Here is a 24,735-nt window from a genome sequence, read left to right as displayed (position 1 = left end):
ATACTCAGATTGCTGAAATGCACTAGGAAAACCTGAGGTCAATATTGGAAGTCATCCTTCCCATCTTAATGGGCCACACCATTGTCATACACAGCCAGAAATCTAATGCAATAGTTGTATATTTAGATATTAAGTTATTCTATGGTATGATGTTGTGGGTACAAGTTTTTTTTCCACTACCAAAAGGTATAATGATGTGTAATAAAGCCTATGCAGGTACAACAGAAGAACATAGAATCAAGGAACAGTTTGTGTTGGAAGAGTCCTTAAAGCTCATCCAGCTCCAACCTACAGGCAGGGACACCTTCCACTAGAGCAGCTTGCTCCAAGCCCCTGTGTCCAACCTGGCCTTGAACACTGCCAGGGATGGGGCAGCCACAGCTTCTCTGGACACCCTGTGCCAGTGCCTCAGCACCCTCACAGGGAAGAACCCTTCCCAATGTCTGATCTAAATCTACCCTTTTTGAGCTTAAAGCCATTCCCCCTTGTCCTGTCCCTACAGGCCCTTGTAAAAAGTCCTTTTCCAGATTTCTTGTAGACCCCTTCAGCTTCCAGATGAAGCTAGAGAACTTGTGCAAGTTTTGTACCTTGTTATGCAGCCAAGAAGCTTCTTTCAGCTCTCTCGAATCTGAGGTTAAATGATAACAACTCAAAGTAACACAACCTTCTAAAGATTAGCAATTCCCTGTGGTGCACCCACTCATGTACAAGAACATCATCGCTACCATAACATAATTCATAGTGCCTGGGCAGAGGATTCACACAAGTTCACAAATGCATTAGCTCTTTAGCATCTGACACCATGCCTATGCAATACTTAGTACAGACCTTACACTGAATGAACCGAGGAACTCATGCACTGGTAGAGAAATGGATCGTGAAACCTATTTTCAGCATCTACTATTAGGTTGTCTAAGTGTGTCTCTTTCGAAACATGAACTTAATGCAGTTCATACCTCAAGCTGAACAAGAATGACTTCTATTTGTATACATACAAGTAAACCTGATGTCAATTCAGCAGAAAAATCACACAGGGACCCATGTGGTGAGGTAAGCAAGCAGAAAGGGGCACGGGACATACAAAGGGAACTATTAACATAGCATGCTGCAAGCCCTCTTCATTGTCAGTGGCTTTCCTTTGGGCAATAGTTTTGGGTGACAGTTTTCCCTATTTATAGCCACAAACTTTCAGAATCCAGTTCACAAGGCAGAGCTCTCAAAATAAGGGTCTTATTATCCAAATAACAAGGCTGAATATTCCCTTTTCAGAATGCAGAATATGAGCTGCCTCAACCCCAAACCTATGAAAAGCCACAGAACTCCAGGATTTCGTAGAATAATAGAATGGTTTGGGTTGGAAAGGAGCTTAAGATCAACCCCCTGCCATGGCCAGGGACACCTCACACTAAAACCATATCACCCAAGGTTTCATCCAACCTGGCCTTGGACACCACCAGGGATGGAGCATTCACAGCTTCCCTGGGCAACCCATTCCAGTACCTCACCAATCTCACAGTAAAGAATTTCTTCCTTATATCCAATCTAAACTTCCCCTGTTTAAGTTTGAACCTGTTAACCCTTGTCCTGTCACTACAGTCCCTAATGAAGAGTCCCTCACCAGCATCCTTGTAGGCCCCCTTCAGATACTGGAAGGCTGCTATGAGGTCTCAATTTCCTAAATTTCCCCAAGTTGAAGAATAATCCCACGTGTTTCCCTGAAAGGTATTTATCACAGTTACATTCCCTTGCTCCATGTGTACCGTGCTCTCAGGTTCAAAGTCAGCGAGGTGCATTTAATTTCTCCCTCTGGACCACCTGAGCAATACTCATGACCACCTTCACACAACACTTGCTCCTCTTCCAAGTGCTGACAACTCTCCCTCTCTGTTACAAAGTTATATGATGCTCTCGATATGATATATGTGATATGATGTACTAAATCCCCATCCCCTCTTTGATTATATCTTTGAATATAAATGTATAGAAACCTCCTGACTACACTGGAATACACACACACACGGAGTGATCCCACAAGTCAGTGTTGCCACTTCCCTCATAATTACATTCCACTTACTGTGATGCTCTCCAACACACAGCAAATACAGAAGTTCACATAGGGCTCTACCAGGGCACAAGCATCTACCATCTGATTTCAGACTGGTATAGGCTGCCCAAGCCCATCTGAACACTCACCAGAGAAAGAGATGGCATCTCCCACTGTCTTTCAGGATTATTGCTCCCCAGGCTCTTCTTCCTTCTTTCTTTTCTTTTTCCCCATTCCATTTTATGCAAGGTGTGAGTTTTGTTGTTGGTTTATGCCCTTCTTTGGGCTTTCTTCCTAAACTCACAGTTTCAGACTTTTAAGTGGTGTTGCTCCCTTGTCCTGCCTGGGATTGACAGTCTGGCATAATTCACCTCTCATTGCTCTTCCTTTAAGAGGGCAGCTGACACTAGATCCCCCAGTTCAACACAAAGCATTTACGTGCCTGAAGTCTCAAGCAAATCTTAAGCATCTCAAATACAGCAATGATAAAAATCCTCAACTTGTAGACCTATTATCCCTTTGTATTTGCCAGTATAAAACAGAAATGATCAAGGCAAAGATTAGCACAGACATCAAGGCATGTACACGTATGTAACTTACCCTCCCTCTTCCTCTCTTAATGTCAACTTCCATCCCAAGGCTGGCCTGAAAGCCCCAAATTCACATTCCCCCACAAACTAATAGCTTGCAAACCAATTCAGCTCCTTGCTTAATCAACCGCTAAGCCAGCACTGCCTCAGCTATTTAGTCCTCTCATTCTTCAAGAGAACACAGGTTTATGCCTCACTCCCAACACAATTAGCATATTGTGATGCTGCAAACAGAAAGAACACACTTGCTGGTCCTTACATCCTGCTTCGGAAGGAGAAAGAACGGCTCCCTCAAGTATGTTAAACTCTGTGCTCATTACCTACCCATTTTTTCCCACTGGGCACCAAGTCCAGCATCTCTGGCTTTCAGGATGTTAATCCAGCAATTGAATCAAGTTTATTCGGTTATCCAAGGTGCAAGATCCTACACCTGGGTCAGAGCAATTCCAGGCACAGCTACAGGCTGGGCAGAGAAGAGATTCAGAGCAGCCCAAGGAGAAGGACTTGGGGGTGTTGGTTGATGAGAAAATGAACATGAGCCAGCTTCAGTGTGTGCTTACAGCCCAGAAAGCAACTGTATCCTAGGCTGCATCAAGAGAAATGTGGCCAGCAGGTCAAAGGAGGTGATCCTGCCCCTCTGCTCTGCTCTCATGAGACCTCACCTGGAGCATTGTGTGCATTTCTGGTGTCCTCAGCATAAAAAGGACATGGAACTGTTGGAGCAAGTCCAGAGGAGGCCACGAGGATGATCAGGGACTGGAGCACCTCCTGTATGGAGACAGGCTGAGAGAGTTGGGGCTGTTCAGCCTGGAGAAGAGAAGGCTGCATGGAGACCTCAGAGCAGCCTTCCAGTATCTGAAGGGGGCCTACAGGGATGCTGGGGAGGGACTCTTCATTAGGGACTGTAGTGACAGGACAAAGAGTAATGGGTTCAAACTTAAACAGGGGAAGTTTAGATTGGATATAAGGAAGAAATTCTTTACTGTGAGATTGGTGAGGTACTGGAATGGGTTGCCCAGGGAGGTTGTGAATGCTCCATCCCTGGCAGTGTTCAAGGCCAGGTTGGACAGAGCCTGGGGTGCCATGGTTTAGTGTGAGGTGTCCCTGCCCATGGCAGCGGTTGGAACTGGATGAGCTTAAGGTCCTTTCCAAGCCAAACCATTCTATGATTCTAAATCAAAGGCTGTAGCATACAAAGATGAGCTGACACAAGAAGACACAGTTGATACAGAGGGACTATAAATGAAAACTACACAGAGCAATTACAATTTGGGGTCTAACTTACTGGTTAGTGAAAAACCCCAGGACTTTTGACATGGTATTTTATTCAGTGTCAAAAACGTTCAGTTTGTGTCTCAAAATGGGATGAGGATATCAAACAATGATGACACAAACCCATGGTACCTGCCACTAACAGTCATTAAAGGGAAGTTCTGATTTTCAAATCCCTCCAGAAGCTTGAGATGAGATTCTGACAGGAAGCATGAAACTTCGCATACAACCCTGTCTTCTTCCTCATCTATCTGTCACCATAAGGCTTGTGTAAGGCTGTATTAAGTCTCAAGCCTTCCCAAGAAAATACCACAAACAAGACCCAAGGCACCTCTTTTGTATGTTATATGAAGAAAGGAGTAACTCCTGCATTGCACATCACCATGGAAATGTGACATTTCCCACAGAACTTAAAAAGAACCTACTGTGTTTAAGGGGGCCAGGTGGTCTTTGGTCAGGTTTTTTGGCTAGTATTGTAAAAGATGTGAGATTTCCAATGTGTTTTACACAGTCTGATGTAGTTTTACATAGCTTCATGTAGTTTTGCACAGTTTGATGTAGTTTTCCATAGCTTGATGTAGTTTTACATAGCTTGTCTTCAGGGGTGTACAGGATGCTTTGAAGGCAGCTAGCAGGAATGACAACACTTCATGCCAGACTGACTGAGCCCCAAAACTGCAGCACTATGGGGTTCGTGGGTGACCTAACCCAACCCTAAGGACCTGATGGGGTAGACAGCGTGGAGTAAGATTTGGGAAAGAGCTCTGATGGGAAACAAGTTCTCAAACATTAGGGAAAATTGCACAGGATTAGATCCTTTACAGCTGGGAAAAGTATTAAACACAGCAGGATCAACTAGGTTGATATTTTATCCTATGAAGCGAAGATAGGGTCTTATTTCTCAGTGCACCCCTTCTTTTACATGCTGTATATCCCCCTAGGTAATCCAGTGAGCTGCCTAACAAAGGAGATGGGTCAAAAGGTGAGGGATGAGCATTACCCTTCAGAAACACCTGCATTTGTGGCAATAAAACACCTCTGCAGAATCAGACTGTGCTGACTATCTTGACTCTCCAACTTCAAGCCTAAGGAGTGTTTCAGCCTGAACCGAAGCGAAGGTATTTGATACGTGTGCCAGAAGAGTTATGCTGTCCCACAGAGGTGTTGCTGATGGCACATGGTGCAGGTTACAGGGGATATCCAAAAAGCAAGGAAGTAGATGGCCATGCTCCAGGATATAACAGTAGACAGGTTACATGACACCTCTAAAGAGGATCTGGAGATACTGTAAGCAGAATGAGTACTATGGGCACTAGCAAAACCTGTTCTGCCTCTTCTGCTTTTACCTTTTCAGCAGACCTTCATCTCCTTTCTTAAGAATGTGGTACTCCCTTCCATCCCATCGTGTTTTTAACCAGGTAATATCTTTCTAAACACACATACACCTGGATAAGAGACGGTAACAATAAATACTGAGTGAAATACCCACAGAATTATACCCCAGAATATAATTTTAGGGGACATACAGACTTCTCCTAAAACTGGGTTTTTCCTACCATGTTTCTCTAGTTCTATAGGTTCTCCTGAAAAACTGACTTACAGATGGTACCTATCTCTAATGTGCTCCTCTCTCCAGAACAATAAGCATCTGGCATGCCTGCTGTTTAATTACTTATGCTCAAGCTCTGGTTATACCCAGTAGCCGGAGCTGCTCATGGTCAAGAAAGAAGTCTACAGAGAGAAGTAAAAGCACTATTAACACGCAGCAAGGAGATCTTGAAGGCTTTACAGGTGTGAAGACAGCCACATTAGAAAGTGAAGAGGCTGACAGGAGACAAATCTGACAATGAACTGTAAACTGTTGACCACCACTGATCATAAGCATGATGACTCAAGCCACAATACAGCAGTAGTTTATTCAGGAAACCAATATAATCTGGCTGCATCTCTGCATCTGCTTTAGCTGAGTTAAAGCAGACCTCAACTATTATTCTATCTTCAGAAATACACATTCAAGTAGTTCATCTATAACTTTGCTATTCTAACAAGATGCTCCCAGGAAGAACGATACCCCACGTCATTTAATCACTGAATAGTGCACTCCCTCTACTGGCATAGCACAGATGGCACACCTCAGCAGAAGCACCCTGATTACACTCATCTCTAACCTGTGCATGATAACACTTCAGATGTACACCTGGGATAGCTCTGTTAACATTACAAAGAGCCTGCTAAAACACTAGCAGTACCATTCAGTCCTGCAATGGTTGCACTTTCACTGTTTGCCTGTGTTTTAACAATCCTATAGAAGCATTGTTTTAAGGGGTCTTGTCCCTCCTCATATAGAAACACCACACAGTTTAGACTCCCCACATGCACCATACTGGGTGAATTTCATACTTGACCTAATCAGAACAGCTGCAGGGATGTCAAATCTTTCAAACCAGCTTTAAAACATCTAATATTTTGACTTTGAGGCAAAAGGTTAACCCTCATCTAATGGAAATGCAAGTTTTGTTATGCATAAGAAGAGAAAGTGATGGCTTAACAGTCAATAAGCACCAGGAGTTTCTTCAGAACTCACTGATAATGCTCTAATTGACTCCCAGTGTCATGTAAGCAGCTGCTATTCCCTCTGGCCCTTTCAGTTGGAAATACTATGATGAAAAGCTGAGGTTTTGAATGGGTCTCATGTTAATAAACAAGAGAACAGCCGTATGTTTTAGCCTGAAGTCAGGCTGATTTCTCATCAGCAACAACTTCAGGTTTAATGTTACAAAGGGAAGGTAACTTCACTTCAAAAGTTAATGCACACCTTTGTGGACTTGGTTTTCCTTCCTGTTCCTGTATTTTGCAGGAGATATTTAAGTGCCTTCTCATTGCAATGTACAAAAAACCTGTGCTGTGAAGAAAGAAACACCCCAAAACCACAGATACAGGGGGAGAAGACGGAACAGTCTACAAGAAGGACTAGAACAGGCATGAAGAAGCATTAAGTGTTGCTTTGTGCATACCTTGTTCTTCCAAATAGCTAATGGGTATCTTTGCAACTAATTCCATTTCACACAACCAGAACAGTCCCATAGGACAGCCATAACCTATGGGTTATTCCAAGACAAAAACTGAACCCGTGGTCCAACAGGCAAAAGGAATTGACCCCGACAAGTGCAGTTAATTCATTACTAGTTTTGAATGAAGACATCAAGGACAAGTGTTGGTGATGGGGCACTTACCTTACAAACAGACAGGATGTTAATGTTGGTCATTTGGTCGATTGTCTGCAAGAAAACAAAGGTTGGGTTTTATTCCAACTTAGCTGTTTGGTATTTACACACTCTCAGGTTCAAGTGCAAGGATAACTTAAACATTACGCTTACACATCCACCTTTCCTCATCACCTTCCTGCTTAAGTATCGGGAACAGTGATGGAGTTGCAAAGCACAGGCTGGGAATTGCCCTTGGTCAAGTTTTATCTCTGATTAGTGACTCATACTAATAAAGAACAATGCAGATGCATCACACTGACACTGTATTTTCTATCTTTTTTTGCAATATTTAGGAACTTTATAAATTCTGATGCTTTAGACACGTTCATAAATCAATGCCTGTATTTCATGCTGCATTTCACAATATTGTTTGAGACTTAAAGTTTATTCATCAGGTAAAAAAAACAGGATTGGGGGGTTTATTCTTTCTGCTACCATGAAGCTTATTTTTAGGTGAATGAAAGCCCAGATACACCTATCAACACTTAAGCAAGAAACACAAACCCACAGCAGATACAATGAGCTACAAGGGTTTTGGAAGCAAAACCATCCACCAATGAAATCATAACCAGTTTCCAATGTACCCAATGCAATCAAGGTTGTCCCCATGCCACAAACTAACATGGTCATATTTAAGGTTCACAACAGTGTTATGGAATATGCAGCTTCCATTCATGAAGCTCTTTGCTTCCCTTCTCTTCAGTCACTTAAGAAGCCCAGCTCCAGCTAAGGCAGCTCATGAACAACAGCCAGATGACACCACAGACAGGAGCGGAATTGAGCTACTGACCCCAGAGCATCATTCTGAAGCAGGAATACAAAATGAAGAACACATAAAAACACAAAACCCGAGGCTGCCATCACCTGATTTGTTGCTTTATGTAAACCTCAGCTTTTGGGACCCTTCACTGTAATCAGAAGACCTTGTTACGTGGCTTCCTTAACCGAACCTGAATACCTTCACCATATCTGTTAAGCATTTAGTGCGAACTATGAGAACATCCCGAAGTACCACAAAAGCATTTACCTTGTCCAGGTCTGGAAGATCGAGAAAATATTCAGGATAAGCATAGGAGATTCCCACGTTGTTAACTGAAACAAAAGAATGAATTAGATCCATGGGATGCCTTCAGCTTTCTCAGGCTTTGATGAATAACAGTTTTCAAACAACACTCTTACAATGGTGCATTTAAAACATTCTGACTCCTTTAGCCAAGTTTCCTTCAGTGTAAAAACACACATGAAGAATATAAGAGTGACTACACAAGCCATTTTAAACGTGTAAGTGTGAATTCTCTGGTTGTTTAAAAGCTGCCACATCTAGCACATCATACCCATCCTCCACCACATTCCACAGCGCAAGGGAAGAACAATTCCTCGTTTAGAAATGTCAGCACCCAACATGTGAGTGTAGAGAGACATCGCTGCAGCACAGTGTTGAGACCCTGCTGAACGGGAGCCTCCAGCCAAAGCAAAGCTGTCAGTGCCAGGCAGGGTATTGAGTGAAACTGGTTAATATCTCTTTTATTGATAGATAAATGAATGGCTTGGGTGGAAGGGACCTTAAAGCTCATCCAGTTCCAAACCCTGCCACAGGCAGGGACACCTTCCACTAGAGCAGCTGCTCCAAGCCCCTGTGTCCAACCTGGCCTTGAACACTGACAGGGATGGGGCAGCCACAGCTTCTCTGGGCACCCTGTGCCAGCGCCTCAGCACCCTCACAGGGAACAGCTTCTGCCTAAGAGCTCAGCTCAGTCTCCCCTCTGGCAGGTTCAAGCCATTCCCCTTGGCCTGTCCCTACAGGCCCTTGTCCCAAGCCCCTCTCCAGCTTTCCTGCAGCCCCTTTAGGCACTGGAGCTGCTCTCAGGTCTCCCCTTCAGGACCCTTCTCTTGCCCAGGCTGCCCCAGCCCAGCTCTATGGAGATGAAGTCAAAGACGCTACCGCGGAGCGGCCGCAAGGTGGCAGCAGGAGCCCGGGCGGCGGCCGCTTCCCTCCTCCCGGGTCCCCCCGGTCCGTCCATCCAGGGCCGCCTTGAAAGGGGTTTAGGACCCGCCTCTGCTGCACCCTATGGTCAGGGGCTCCTTACACACAAGATCCACCGCATCCGGCTGTCCTCCCTGCTGCCACCCCACGTCTGCAAAGCCTTTCCCCCCCTCGCTTTGTAGCATACAAAATGAACCGAGGGAATGTATTAATCACTTAAACCTCTTGATTTCCCAGCAAGGTTTCATTCTCAGACGTGAAACCAATGCCCATGCTCAAATCCCAACGCAAGCAGGGGGAAACTTCTAACGCCGACAGCAAACGGCGCGGCTCCGCAGCCTCAAACTTCACACAGCCCATTGATATGGAGACACACACATACACACACCAAAGGGGAAAAGAAAGCCAGCAAATGGGATCTCCGTTTCCCAAGTACCCGTTGTTCATCTTACGCAAGTGAATCGTGTGACATTTGGTTGCTGTGGCAACATTTTACATTTATATAGTGCCTCACACCCTAGAGAATCCCCAAGCGCTCGCTGCGTGTGCTCAATGGGCACTGTCCACCTCCAGGGCAGGAGGCTGCAGGGCAAGAATCACCATCAAAAGGCACTGATGCCTTTTAAAGTATATATAACAATAGCCCCCACACCTGTGCTAAAAGCCATCCTTTCAGCATCCAACCTCCGAGGTGTTTAAGCATCAATAGGGATGCAGGAAACACGCAGCAGAGGTTCCGAAGTGCACAGATTTCATTCAGAGATTCCCTCGGATGACAGCTCTTTCAAGCGTGGATCTGGGTGTTATTTATGGAAAGCTTTAGTTCATTAGTCATGGTTGTGTTTGAAATCTTTAACTTCCAGATAACCTTTAAAAACACAGGAGTTGAGGAGGGGAACGGGGAGCTGGCAAATTCCCAGCAGACGTTTGCTATATTTAGGGGGAAAGTTCTAAAAAGGAAGAAGATCCAATCTCGCTATTGCCGGAGCCAGATTTGTTTTCTTTCTTTTCATCCTGAAATAAGCTATTTTTCAAGCTCTGGAAAGGATTTTGGCTCTGAAAACGTGGCATAACAAGGGACTAACCTTGGGTATTCTCTCCAAATATAGATTCATGCTACAGAGTCTCACACCAAATTCACACCCCTCACTGCAGACTGGGTCTCAGATACTTCTATCCCCTTCCACCTCCAGCACTTTCTATTGGCTCCTACTTTGCTGCAGTTTGGAACTGAACATTAGAATACGTTCATTTTCAGCTGGTACAGGTGTATTTTACCTCCAGAAACATGCAGAACAAGAGGGTCCAGCTCAAACTCCTTTGGAGAATCGCAGCTATTTAGGAACAGCAAAAGGAAGATTTCCCACCTCTGCTTGTTTAACATATTGCTGTAGCTAGCACATGTTCGAAGTCACTGACAGACGCTGTTTTGAACACACAGCAAAACATTATGCAAACTCTTTTAGCCTTCCTACGTGGGTGAGAAGAAGCTTCCAAATAAGAAGTTTACAAGGATTTCAATCTGGAAGTACTTTAGTTAGACTCGGTGCAACTATAGAATCAGAAGCACGATCTCAAGCTGTGTATGTGGAGACTCCCGTCTCTCAAAGTATAAGGTTAAGGAATAATGAAGCATCGATCTCTAAGAACTAGGCTGTGCTACCAGTGCTCCCCATAGCTACTGCTTCAGATGAGACCTGAAAGAAGGAAATATACTGGAACCTGAGAATTCATCCCTTACGGCTGCTCTCATTTAAACCCATGTTTTCCCTCACACAAATGCAGATCAGCAAAAGCTCTATTCCAGATTGCAACAAATACTACAGAATTCAAAATATAAGGCATTAAAGTATGGAATGAACTGCCATAAAAAGATTAAGATACAGTCTTTCTGGAGTAGCCATCATCTGTGTTGCAAAATCAGATTGGCAAAGGGTTTCTATCCATACAGCTATAGGGGGGAAAGCAAGGAAACCTCCGTATCATGTAAAGTGATGATCTTAAGCATGAGATCTACTAAAACTGTGTTATTAGTTAGAAGAGAGGTTTCTGTAAACCTGCACTGGCAATTGCTGCATGACAAACAGCCGAGGAGCTCAGCCAGAGAATACACAACTCTGGAGCATTTAGTTGCTATTTTTACCATGGTTTTAGTCAAGGTGCTCACGCAAATAAAAGCAAGAACCAGGCTCTGTTTGAGGAACACACTTGTTTTCCTGTAATAAGCACACACAGAATCTGTATTGCTGTCACTGCTTTAGTGCCCACTTTGAGCCAGGCTACAGTCCGATTTTCACAACTTGGGCATCACCATAACCCTAACCAAACCTAAGAAATAAGAACTCTTCCAGTGTGGGTTTGTACATCACACCGCAAAAGGTTTGCACATCACATTGTAAAAGGTTTGCACATCACACTGCAAAAGGTTTGCACATCACACTGGAAAAGGTTTGCACATCACACTGTACAAGGTTTGCTGGTGTTTCAAGACATTTAAGTGTTAAGACTGTTCTGCAGCAATTGCTACGTGACAGGCAGCCTGCAAGCCTTCCACTCCCTGAGTTGATTTTGATGGGACGGATTAGAGCAGATGTTAATTTTAATCTTCAAAGTTTCTTTGGAACTTATTTGCTTCAGAAACAAGAAACGAGGCATCCACAGCGCTGTCACAACTCCCCTTTACATTAAACACATCGCTGGCAGTTGCAGTTACGCAAATGGATTTGAGGTTTTGGAGCAATTAAATACTGGATGTCATGAGTTGTATGTACTCCGATCTGTCAGAAGTATTACGGAGGATTCTGGGCTTTTATCCTTTAGTGTTGTTTTTTTAAGTTGAGTTTTTATATGCATTCTTTTCTTGGGCATTATTTGCAGACATCGTATGATAAGGCTTATCTATTAGCAATGAAGTTCATGTAGCATATATGTGTATAACATATATATGTGTATAACATATAGTATATATGTGTATAATCAACCTAGATTGAAACATGGTTCTTAAAGAAACATTTCTAGCTCTAATTACTACACTTCCAGCTAGTAAAATGAGTTTTGTACTGAGAATTACTTTATATGATGACATACACCAGTAGATGTTTGAGCTATACGACTTTATTAAAGCTCAAGCCTTACATTTAACCATCTCAGGTTCTCATCCCCACACTGAGTAGCCATAGAAATATAGGATATGTACAGGTATATGTGCTTCTACAGAAAGAACCAGAAAACTGATAAGCAGCTGCCTTTATCCCTCTTTTTAGAAGAGAATCGGGTAAACAGCTGCTATGTTTAAACTCCCTTTAGCTTGTGACAAACACCTTGAAATCACCTCAGTTCCACATCTGACAAAGTAACTGGATGGATCACCTTGTCTTGTCAAGGACAACCACACCACCACTACACTCCTGCAGTATCACACACCATACACTGGCATATTGCACTACTACCAGCAAACAGGATCTGCAGCTTACCAATGTACCAGAACATGCTTAAAACTTTTGAAGCAGGAGCCAGTTACTTGATGCTATATTGCAGTGATTAAATTTCAACAGCTCTATAATTAAAAGTTAATGGTTCTCCCACAGGGCTCTACTACTAAGCTAAATCTAAGTACCTGGAGCTTGCTTAGGTTCTAAGACAGCATTAGGTCAAGTCACACTGAATGCCGTTGTAAGCTTAAGAGCCTTTAGCAATCAGAACAACACACTGAAAACAATCAATAAGCATCACAAGTCCTAGAACAAAGGCACACATGCAAACACCACCTCATGTAGCACAGCAACAGGAAACTAAAACACAGACAGAGCATGCAGCAACACAGTTTTAGTCAGGCAAATATTAGCTTTTGCGGATTGGTTTCCATAAACTTCAATACAGGAAGAAGTTAGTAGGCATGTCAAGACAAAACACCACTATGAAAGCTTTAGACAGCACAGATACAAACCTAAAACACCAATCTCCAGGCCTTCCAATCCTGCTTTGATTCGAGTGTAAATATCTTGTGTCTCTCCAAAGTCTGCCACAATGACTTTCGTTTCCACTTGGTACTTCTCTCCTAGAAAATACAAGTTGTTAAAAACTGAAGTTTGAAGTAGCTGAATTACCATTCAGATATTGATATATCCATTATTATGTTCTGACAAAACATTTTAAGTAGCCAATATCACACATTTTCATTTCTGTAATGGCAATCCTTGAGTTCTAACATAACAGACCCAAGAAGCTTGGGACATTCGGCTGCTTCTGATGAGACCATGAATTCCCACATGATTCAGCACATTCTGTTTGTAAGATATGATGAAGGTGGCAAGGAAACAAATGACGCAGGTTTGCACAGAATCAAAGGGGCAGAAATCTGAATGTGCACATACATGAGTTTTCCAAGTACAACTTGACAAGGAAACTTTCCCCATCTTAAGCCAAATGAGTTGCTTCAGACCAAGCAAAATAGCTCTTCCATTGCCCTCCCTTTCCATTCTCACTTTTGGTGCCATCAAACTTCCTGAATATTTAGTGTTTTGAACATAAATCAAAAAGGAAACATGTGGGTGAACAAGAGCAGAAGAACTTCGAGCTTAATCACATTCCAAAACTGTTTTGATATGCTGTCATCTCCAACCTTAGAACAGGAAAAGTACACGTCGCCAACTACAGTTTGAAATAGAAGAAAGCAAGTATTAAAAATACTTCATATAAAAAGCACTTCTGCTTCCATCAAAGCTAAATTAATGACACAATTAAAACCATTACGACATCCTCTCAGACGTCAAAAGAGCAGAAGAGTAGCTTCACATCACAGCACCTCTTCTGCTGCGCCTGACTCCTGCCCTAGCAATTCCTTAAGGCACCTGTGTACAGCTCAAGAAGGATTCCACAGCACTTTGCCCCCAGAGCCATTCATAAAAGCAGTGCCATGTTAAAGGAAAAGAATCATTCACAAAAACCAGATTAGAAGCAGCCAGATTCCCATGATGCTCCTTCCCATTCAAGGGAAAGCTGCGACTCCCATGCTCCTGCCCGTCCATTCATGCAGAATCATGAATCCACTGAACTCGCTGGCTTGCTGGCTGCCTCCCCTCCCCCTGCACCATATCCCTATAATGGCAGATGGAATTATTTCTCCTCCTTTTCCCCCTCCCCATCCTCAACCTCTTCATCCCTCCTGAGCAGCTGCATTGTTTGAAAATCCCTCGAGACATGTTGCTATGTCAAATGACGACGTAAATAGCATTAAGCCCCTACTGCAGCAGCAGCCTTGTGATCGCGTCACAAGAAAATCAAGTTCAACATTGGGGGGGGTTAGGAATGGTCTATTTTTGAACACAGCTGGTCTAATATTTAGCATACACATTGGAGAACTTACAGGACACGGAATTAGAGGCAGCATGAGAGGCACATCTAATACGCGCAAGTGGATCGGGCGGGCAAAGCCCAAGTCATCTTCTACATATGTGCCGTTTATAACTGGTTTGTGGGGCTGCAGCTGTCTTCACTGCTGCTCAGACGCTTCGTGAAATGAGAGTTGTTTAAAGGACACAAACACCACCATCACGAATCTGCCCAGTTGGCCCTTTTATACTATAACCACTCTTCATTAGGATTGTCACCGATGTGTCTTTGGTGCCTTCTGAAATCACCACAGGGACACTGAGAGGATGAGGTAAGAAAAATCTGAAGACCTAATATTATAAATAGGAAAAAAATTAGTAAGTCATGGAATCTCAGAATCACAGGATGGTTTGGGTTGGAAAGGACCTTAAGATCATCCAGTTCCAATCCCCTGCCATGGGCAGGGACACCTCACACTAAACTATATCACCCAAGGCTCTGTCCAGTCTGGCCTTGAACACTACCAGAGATGGAGCATTCACAACCTTCCTGGGCAACCCATTCCAGTGCCTCACCACCCTAACAGTAAAGAACTTCTTCCTTATATCCAATCTAAACTTCCCCTGTTTCAGTTTGAACCTGTTACCCCTTGTCCTATCACTACAGTTCCTACCAAAGAGTCCCTCCCCAGCATCCTTATGGGCCCCCTTCAGACACTGGAGGCTGCTCTGAGGTCTCCAAGCAGCCTTCTCTTCTCCAGGCTGAACAGCCCCAACTTTCTCAGCTTAAATCCTAAGTTCTCTCATCACTGTTCCTACAAGACTCTTTGTTGAGCCTTTAGAAAACTAGCAAAGAGCCATTACATTTACGGTAGTTAAGCAATACAACTATAAAAAGACCAAACACCCTTTGTGGATGGAGGGCGGGTAGTACAGTGTTTAAGAACATATGAAGTGTAGAAGACTGTCTACTGGCCAGAGGACACAGTCTCACTACAAACATGCAAGACTGCCTTGCCCCAGCAGATGATGCCTGCTGACCAAACTCTTTGTTCCCATTTCACATCAGAGTTCAGGTATCTTGTGTTGGAAATAGATGATCTTTAAGGTCCCTTTCAACCCATACCATTCTATGATTCTGCACACCCTGTGCTGTCCCAGAAGCTGCAATAGGTGGGATGCTCCACTACATCAGAGAACAGACTAACAGATACACCTAATAAATGGTTCTATGTCAAATGACAATGCAAAAAGACTTAAGGCGCTTCTGCATAAGGTCAACCTAGTAGTCAGTACAAGGTGCAGAGATGTGATCTGCACTGTATAAACAATGGAAAACAGAATTTCCTTGCTCTTAAGGATTAAAACGTTCTCAGGCAGATAGGCTAGAAGACAGTGTAGCATGCATCCTTGTTTTATCTTCCCAAAAGACTCTGAGATACAGTGTAATGGGGAAGGAAGCAAGCAGGCTATGTCCTAACCCAGGACACCTAGCAGTGACTGGGCTCCTGCTGTCCAAGAAGGGAAAACCTACAACTCCTCAATGGAGCTTTCAGCTCGAAGACCAGGAGGTACCTGACAGTCACAGAGAGCCTAAGATATGTTTTGAGCCAACTTTTGCAGTCAGCAGCTAAAAGATCTGAAAGAGCTGATGTTGTCTGCCAGTGTCCAGCATTCTTCATGATATATTATAAAGTGGAACTGGTACTTCAAATGCTGCTTAGCAGGGGACTGAATATTACACCAGCACTTGATCAATAGTTGTGGGGATCAAATAGTACGCCACCCTGTCACCAACAGTTGTGAGGACTGAGTATTACACCACAACGTCATCTATAGCTGTGCAGCAATCAGTCATCACCTACCCATAAGGTCTCAAGGATAAGAAAGGAGGTTCAGCTGACCTTCACATTTCTCAACTGTGACACATCAGCGTTTTGATCATCTCATTTACTAAAAATACCAGGTGAGCTCAATATTGACCCTAAAAATAAGTTTTAATCTAAACTTGCACATGTCATAGAACCATAGAATGGTTTGGGTTGGAAAGGACCTTAACATCATCCAGTTCCAACCCATGGCAACCATGGGCAGGGACACCTCACACTAGACCATGTCACCCAAGACTCCATCCTACCTGGCCTAGAACACTGCTAGGGATGGAGCATTTACCACTTCTTTGACAGGCTCTGTATGACTTCTGGTCACTTAGCAAGAGACCAACTATGCACAACAGTACCCTGGTGATCTAATAAAAGCAGAAATGATCTTGTGCAACCACACCATCATTTGACAAATAGTTTGCTGACCACGAACAAAGCCTCCACAAAGCATCTGTGGGAAGGATGAACAAACCAGAGTCATCCTGGTCACAGAGCAGAATAGTACAGATGTCCAGATAGCAACCCATGAACACAGTCAGACTGCAGAGGCGTAGGCAAGCCCCGGACCAACACCTATATAAAAACAGTTGTCATGCAAACAAAAGCAGTATAAAAACAATGCATTAGAAAGGGAACATAATATAACTGAAAAAAGTGCCACTTTTTGCGTAGGTGGTAAAGAATAACTGATGTGTCAAGTTCAGGATGCTTATTAAAAGGATACTCGTGTAGTCATACATGATTTAAGTAATCAGGAGCTCACAGGAAAAGAGTATCTACTCTTACACAGATGTGACGTTAGCTTTTACTTACAAATGCGGGAAAACAAAGGCTGCTAAAGAGCATGTTAAACCTAAGAGACCCAGAGAAGAACCCCAGTTCTACCTTAGGATGGAAAAAGTACCTCCAGATGCCAAATGAAGTTAGCTTGCAGCCAGTAACATCACAAGTAAATGATGATGCTGCACTGGAGAGGGGAAAGAAGGGAGTAATACGCAAGGAAGACAGACTGGTAGGGCTGGAAGCCATGTACTTCAGCAAGCAGGTAGTCATGGAGCAAGCACAACTGAGGCACTAGAGAACTGAGACAGAGAGGTAGATCATATATACAACCAACTAGGAGCAAGAGAGAAGTGCAGGATAGGATGCTCACATTGTAAGCAGATACCGGGAACTGTTACCTCAAGCTCAGGGAAAGTCCATTAAAAACCTGTTGCTAGAACTGAAGCATCTCATGGCTTTATATTCAAAGCCTCATATCAATATCACCAACACAGTGATGCAGTATAAAGCAACTGCTTGTGAAAACTTAAAAGAAGCCTCACTTGGTTTTTAGCTTCAGGATAGCTGGAGATAGCTCGCCATGCCTCATCCTACATGAGGGGAAATATGGCTTTAAGTAAGGAGATTCAACACAAATAAAGATGTCATCTCTCCAGTGCCACTGCAGCAGCAAAACTCACCCTAACTCAGTACCCAGTCTCCAGAAAGAGAATTTGTAACCTTTGAATAAAGGGTTAGAAGCTGAGAGATGAAAGCAAAGCATGAAAACCTCCTGCTTTTTAGTACTGCACCTATGCAGGGCAGAGATGAAGAAGAATTTAAGACCACAGAGTGGCTACAGATAGATCTACAAAACCTTTGGGGTTTCTTAAGGGAGAGACATCCATTTTGGGAGTGTATCCAATTTGGGACTTTCAGAGTTCACAGAAGCAGCACAGCAAGTGTCATGTATGGATGGAACCCATACAGTACTTTCAGACTGGTAGTAGCAGACTGTTACAACACAGTGATATTATTCATCATATAGAAGCAGATTAAAGTCAGCTGGGTGTAACAAGTGCTAGCTTTTTCTGATCATTTTGTAGGGACATAAGAATGCAAGGAATGAGCTTTGCCTTTCAGCAGAATAGAGACCAACTGTTAGTTACAGTTCTAAGTTACTCAATGAAGTCCAAGATACTGAGAAAGACACATAAAACAAGATGCAACCCCCCCATCAGTCACAGGGAAATACAGGAATACAAGAGGAGTGTATGGACACTTATGAGCAAAAAGAGCAGAAACTGGACAACCTGCACTGTTCTTCAGGAATCAGATCCCAATAGCACAGGAAAGATGATCGAGAGGAAAAGCTCTGGACTCTTCTGTATGTTGTTTCAGTTACTGAGTCCATAGACAACGTAATGGCCATTTGTGTAGCTTGTCCCATATGATGACTCTTGTGTCTCATTTCTGTGATAGAGAAAACAAGAAAGACCAAGGCCTGAAAAGCAGCACAGAAGATAGAGGGTCAGCGCTGAACTTCGATCCAGGGGGATGCTGCACAGCAGACACCCCATGAGAAGATGAGCAGATACGCAGCAACAGGAAACAGTGGGATTTTAACTATGATCCATCACTTACAGACACTCCTATAAAACTCTGAAGCAGAGCACTGGTAACCTAAGGAATAACAAAACTTGCAGTAAATTGTAGCTAAAAGAAAGCTCTGTTTGTACCTGGCAAAAGAAGTCTTGGGGTAGAAATGCTATACTCTAGCAGTGTGTATAGCATAATGGAATGCCTGCATCCAGTCGAACAGAACTTGCTACATTCCAACACAGTTCTAAAAGCAAATATGTATGCATGTTTGATCAGGCACTAACAAAGAGGTTCAGATCCCTTTTATTCAACTCCACATGCAACACTGCCAGCGGAACTCCCTTCACACTGCACTGGTTGCACATGTAATTTCATAGCTACAGCTTCCTTAAGAATAATGAATATTCTAAACACCTAATTACATAAAAGTATAGAATGGGCAAAAATGCCAGACCTTACTGAAAGTGCTACAGCTCTGTTAAACAGCTTTAAGTTTCAATATACACACATACACAAGCCAATTCCTCACTTCTCAAAGACAACACAGCAGAAGACGGATCTCTAAGTGAAAGCCCAAAACCCCTTGAGCCACAGGCATCACTTAAGTTTTTAATGTGTATTAGCAGTTCTGTTACTATAAAATATAGGAAGAAAACACACTTTATTAATACTTGCCTCCATTTGCTCCTCCCTGACTCCAATTAACATCAAAATATATCACAGCTGCTAAGATACATGCACCAAGTCAGAATGCTCTTAGCAACATGCAGGATCAATCAATAAGCCCGTTCACCCAAATACTATGCTCAACATTGTGAGAACTCCTAAATTGAGCCTGTCCTAACTACAAAGATAAGTAAAACCCCACACACACAAAATCAAGCAGGCTGTAAAACCAGCTGCAGAGGCTGATAGCCAGGGGGGCTGCACAGTCAAGTCACTGCAGTACTTCCAAATGCCATAGAACTATGGAATGGTTTGGGTTGGAAGGGACCTTAAAGCTCATCCCGTTCCAACCCGCTGACATGGGCAGGGACACCTTCCATTAGAGCAGCTTGCTCCAAGCCCCATCCAACCTGGCCTTGAGGACAGTCACAAGTCCTGCTTATGAAGGGCATTGTTTTGCCCTTGTGTGGTTTTGCTCATCACTACCTCCATATATCCAATGAGGCTGAGCTGGATAAAGAGTGTGACAGGATGCAATCCCAAGATGTTTCAGAGAGAAGTGCCATTTGAGAAGTGGAAAAGTTAGTACTGTGTGACAGGCAGCATCTCAAGCTCCCATTCCATGCCTCTTTTCCTGACACTATTTTCAACCCCCTCCAAGGCTTTTTCTGGTATTCATTGGTGGTACTGGTTTTTACACAGCATGAAGAAAGCTATTTCAATTTACTGACTCATTTTAAGAAGGGCATATAGACTATTTCCAGTATCATGTAACATGACCTCTTGGACATGTGCGGTGGGTTGATTTTGGCTGGATGCTAGGTGGCCATTCCTGAACTGGACAGGGGAGAGAAAATATAACGAAAGGCTTGTGTGGGTTGAGATAAGGACTGGGGGAGATCACTCAACAGTTACCATCATGGGCAAACAGGCTCAACTTGGGGAAATCAGCTTAATTTATTACCAGTCAAATCAGAGTAGGGGTATGAGATAGGATGAGAGAGTTGGGGCTGTTCAGCCTGGAGAAGAGAGGGCTGCATGGAGACCTCAGAGCAGCCTTCCAGTGTCTGAAGGGGGACTATGGAGATGCTGTGGATGGACTCTTCATTAGGGACTGTAGTGATAGGACAAGGGGTAACGGGTTGAAACTTAAAACCTGTTAGGGGAAGTTTAAAGGGGAAGTTTAGATTGGATATAAGGAAGAAGTTCTTTACTGTGAGGGTGCTGAGGCACTGGAATGGGTTGCCCAGGGAAGCTGTGAATGCTCCATCCCTGGCAGTGTTCAAGGCCAGGTTGGACAGAGCCTTGAGTGCCATGGTTTAGTGTGAGGTTTCCCTGCCCATGGCAGGGGGGTTGGAATTGGATAATCTTAGGGTCTTTTCCAACCCTAACTATTCTATGATTCTATGATACTATGATTTAGTTTTCCTCATGTTATTAGTATTGCTTGACTGTGACAATGCACACACTATGTACATACATGTAAACATGAGCTATTCATCACTATTTACAAATAGAAGTCTAAAATCTCCAGGTTTACCATTATTAGAACAGTAATTAGAAAACACTAACTTTTTCCTTCATTATTTTTTCCCAGATTTAAGTTCAACAGAGTTAGTTTCAGAATGACCAGAATTCCTTAAGAGGAATTTAAGTCACTTGCAGAGACTGAAACGGATCATAGCATGGATTAACAAAAACATCGTGCCCTTACTCTAAAGGGAGCATCAAAACATCTCTAGATTGATGAAAACAAATTTAACAAGTAAAATGAGCTTCTAGGCTAATTCAGCATCATTTTTTATGTCCCCTGTAATTTCATCTGCATTCAGCATCCACAGATAAGCATTTACTGCAGTCAAAAGACACTTAAAAGCACAGTTTTCAGGGTCCTTCACAGTGCTACTAAGGAAGAACACTCTTTATGAGTCCAGATCTAATGCACAAAGTAGTCCAGGACCCAATTCAGCATTGGAAGTGTTGCTCATCCTCAAGGAGTTACACAGCAAGTGCACTTGTATCTATTGGCTACACCATCTTTACAATGGTTCATTTTTCATCATCATCATGCATTTTTTTTGCCCCTAAATAATTTGTTCTGGAAAGCAGAGCAACTGAGATTGTTCTCTGTATGAGGAGCTTCTAACTAACGTTATTTGCCTCACCACAACGTATTCCTGAAGAAACCATAAAAGCGATTATCACAATTTCCTCAGCAGAGCCGTCCATTGGGGATTTTGAGAGCTTCGACAGATAAAAAGGGTTTGCTGTAATGGAACTCAACCTGCTAAAAAAGCGACAAGAGACTAAAATACACAGTCACAGAATGAAGCTGTAGAAGGACAGCGCTGTCTGTATCATCCAGTCCTCGTGCCAGAGACTGCTCCCTGTAGAGCCTCCTAAAAGGCCCAATTTTAAGTCTCTCAGCAATACAGCTTCCACCAATTGCTTTAAACCAGATTTGCAAAACAGACTTTCACTCAGTGAAAACAACCCAGCGCTCATTTTCCCATGTAATATTCAGTTTATATTACACTCCAAGTGATAAGCAATATATTGCAGCTTTTGTGTTAACAGAAGGTGTTTAATGGCCCAGGGACTAGCACAAGGGCTCCTGGTTTCAGCATCCACCAGAGTTTATGTTATAAACAGAATCCTGGATCGTTTTGGGTTGGAGGGGACCTTAAAGGTCATCAAATTCCAACCCCTTGCTGTGGGCAGGGACACCTTTCACTGGAGCAGGTTGCTTCAAGTTCCTGTGTCCAACCTGACCTTGAACACTGCCAGGGATGGGGCAGCCACAGCTTCTCTGGGCAGCAAAGAAAAGCAGTAAATTCCTGTGTATTAAGGCAAATGCAACCTATTCCCCCAGCCAACAACTGTCAGGCAGATGCAGTGACCCTGGATGTCTGCAAGGATGACTGATTCCTGGTTCTTCACTCTGGGTTCCAATACTGAGTAAGTCCTCTGCCCCACTGATCCAGTTAGCTAGGGTGTAAAACATTAACACTTAAGACACTATTAGGTGCCAAAGGTAGCCCTAAACCTATAGACACAATATACATAGTAAGCCAGGTGTGGAAAAGGATACTTCTGCTGTATTCACAAAAGAAAAGTCAAAGCACCTAATTCACATTTAAAACACCTTTACACATTCCTTCTCCTGGTCTTCACGTGGTTTACACACGATTAACACAACAAATACTGCACAGAAGCACTCTGGCAGTGAGGTTCACAGCAAGCAAGCTTCCAATGATTTCTGGAAGAGGCTAACTCGGTCTTGCTAGGTGTGAAATAGCACCTTCTGCTAAGAACTTGCCAGATCACTTACTGCTATGTGTAACCCACGACACCAATTGCTAAACGTCCTTAAGCTGGTTTCATCCTTCAAATCAACTATGACAATATGGTCTGTTCTGCTGTATGCTGACAGCTGATCTATAAACAAAGTCCTTTTGCAGGGATGTCACTAGTTACCTGCAGAAATTATCCTAAAAGGTGAACTCATCCTAGGACTGCATCCTGGAGCTTTCAGGGCCTCCGTCATGTATTTCTCCCTAAGGATTCTGCTCAGTTTCTTCAAGTTAATCCAAACAAAGTTAGGCTGAGAAAACGCAAGAGAAGATGATAAAAGACAGGGAGTAAGGGGGCAAAAACAAACCACAGAAGCAGCTCCACAGGAGCATCACAAAGATGCTGTGAGGGCTGGAGCACCTCTCCCTTATGAAGACAGGCTGAGAGAGCTGGGCTGGGGCAGCCTGGACAAGAGAAGGCTCCTGAAGGGGAGACCTGAGAGCAGCTCCAGTGCCTAAAGGGGCTGCAGGAAACCTGGAGAGGGGCTTGGGACAAGGGCCTGTAGAGACAGGCCAAGGAGAATGGCTTGAACCTGCCCAAGGGGAGACTGAGCTGAGCTCTTAGGCAGAAGCTCTTCCCTGGGAGGGTGCTGAGGCGCTGGCACAGGGTGCCCAGAGAAGCTGTGGCTGCCCCATCCCTGGCAGTGTTCAAGGCCAGGTTGGACACAGGGGCTTGGAGCAAGATGCTCCAGTGGAAGGTGTCCCTGCCTGTGGCAGGGGTTGGAACTGGATGAGCTTTAAGGTCCCTTCCAGCCCAAACCATTCCATGATTCTATGATTAATCTATTGAGCAATTAATATGTATTCAAATTAAATGTATTCAACTTAAACCCTCCATCAGATCTCTACAGTGTCTGACAACCGCTCCTTTAGTAAACAGCCAACACCATTCTAGGCAAAACCACAGGAGCTTTCCTCACTTCATCCAAGAGAAACTTCCTTCAGAGATGAAAACCAAGAGCTCATTTCAAATCAAAGACCCTGATGCTGCAACCTTCTGTGAAAGGTGACTTCAGTGCATCAAAACAAGGCGAAAATGGTTGAATGCATTTTGTCAAGTGTAAGAAATACAGGGGAATTTCAAGTCTGTCGAGTGGGCTCAGGTGATAGAAGGCTGCAAACCCATTGATTTACCTTGAAATAGGTCACAAAAGGTCAAAATAACTGCCGGATTCCATTAGTCTTCGAGTTAAGCTCAAGACAGTGAACCCTGTCATTTCTGTACAAGAAAAGGAAGAAGATGATATCCCCTTCCTCACCAAGTCTATCTGCATTTCAACCCCATCTGTTAAATGCAAGTATTCTTACCTGCCCACTCCAAGATGTGACAAGGATTTAACCAGGGTGCAGGAGCAAGGATTCACAAATGACAGTGCAGAGATTAAGGGGCAAAGAGGTGCAGCAGGGACAGATTTGCCATGGGGGGCACTGGTCATTTGCAGGTCACACTAACAGCTAAGTCGCAAGCAGAGTGGTCAGCATCAGGTCAGCTTCAGAATGCTCCCTGCTATGTTGTTACCAAGAAAGCAGAAGTAAAAGCTTCCTGCCTAGGAGAAGGAGAAGGAACATTTCTGGGCTTGGCACCATATCCCATTCCTTTCTTGTACTCACAAATCATGCCAGAGTAGCGAGAACACCATAGACCCCAAGTCTAAACATGACAGCTACCAGTTTATGATGCACCCCAAATCTTAGGGTTAGAGAGTAGGGCAAGATGAAACTACCAGGACCAAGCAACTCAGGAACACTACACTGAGCTCACAAAACTATTGGAAGTAGTCAGCTACAGAGATTTAACTGCAAAGCCCGGTATTTTCTTACAGACATGTAGCAAAGTTCTGGACACTAGCTCTTGAACAGTATTATAGGCTTAAAAGGCAATGTATTCCAGTTAAATGATCATTTGTGACAATACATTGAAAAGAAATAGGGTTTTTCTCAGTCCAAACAATTTCTTAGGGGCTAATATAATCACCTGGGTGT

At 43.5% G+C, this 24,735-nt stretch overlaps 1 protein-coding gene across 1 annotated transcript in view; it reads right to left on the bottom strand.

Moving 5' to 3' along the window:
* HSD17B12 (hydroxysteroid 17-beta dehydrogenase 12) overlaps positions 1-24,735 on the bottom strand; it is a 91,969-nt gene that overhangs the window by 25,546 nt on the left and 41,688 nt on the right. Inside the window, 3 exon segments of the mRNA XM_034062334.1 lie at positions 7,140-7,184; positions 8,200-8,264; positions 13,103-13,213. Of these exon segments, the coding sequence (XP_033918225.1) occupies positions 7,140-7,184; positions 8,200-8,264; positions 13,103-13,213 (221 nt within the window).

Source organism: Melopsittacus undulatus, chromosome 4 (genome assembly GCF_012275295.1).
Source record: "Melopsittacus undulatus isolate bMelUnd1 chromosome 4, bMelUnd1.mat.Z, whole genome shotgun sequence".
Classification (NCBI taxonomy): domain Eukaryota; kingdom Metazoa; phylum Chordata; class Aves; order Psittaciformes; family Psittaculidae; genus Melopsittacus; species Melopsittacus undulatus.
Note: the sequence above shows the minus strand (reverse complement) of the source record. Positions and strands in the feature narration are given on the sequence as shown.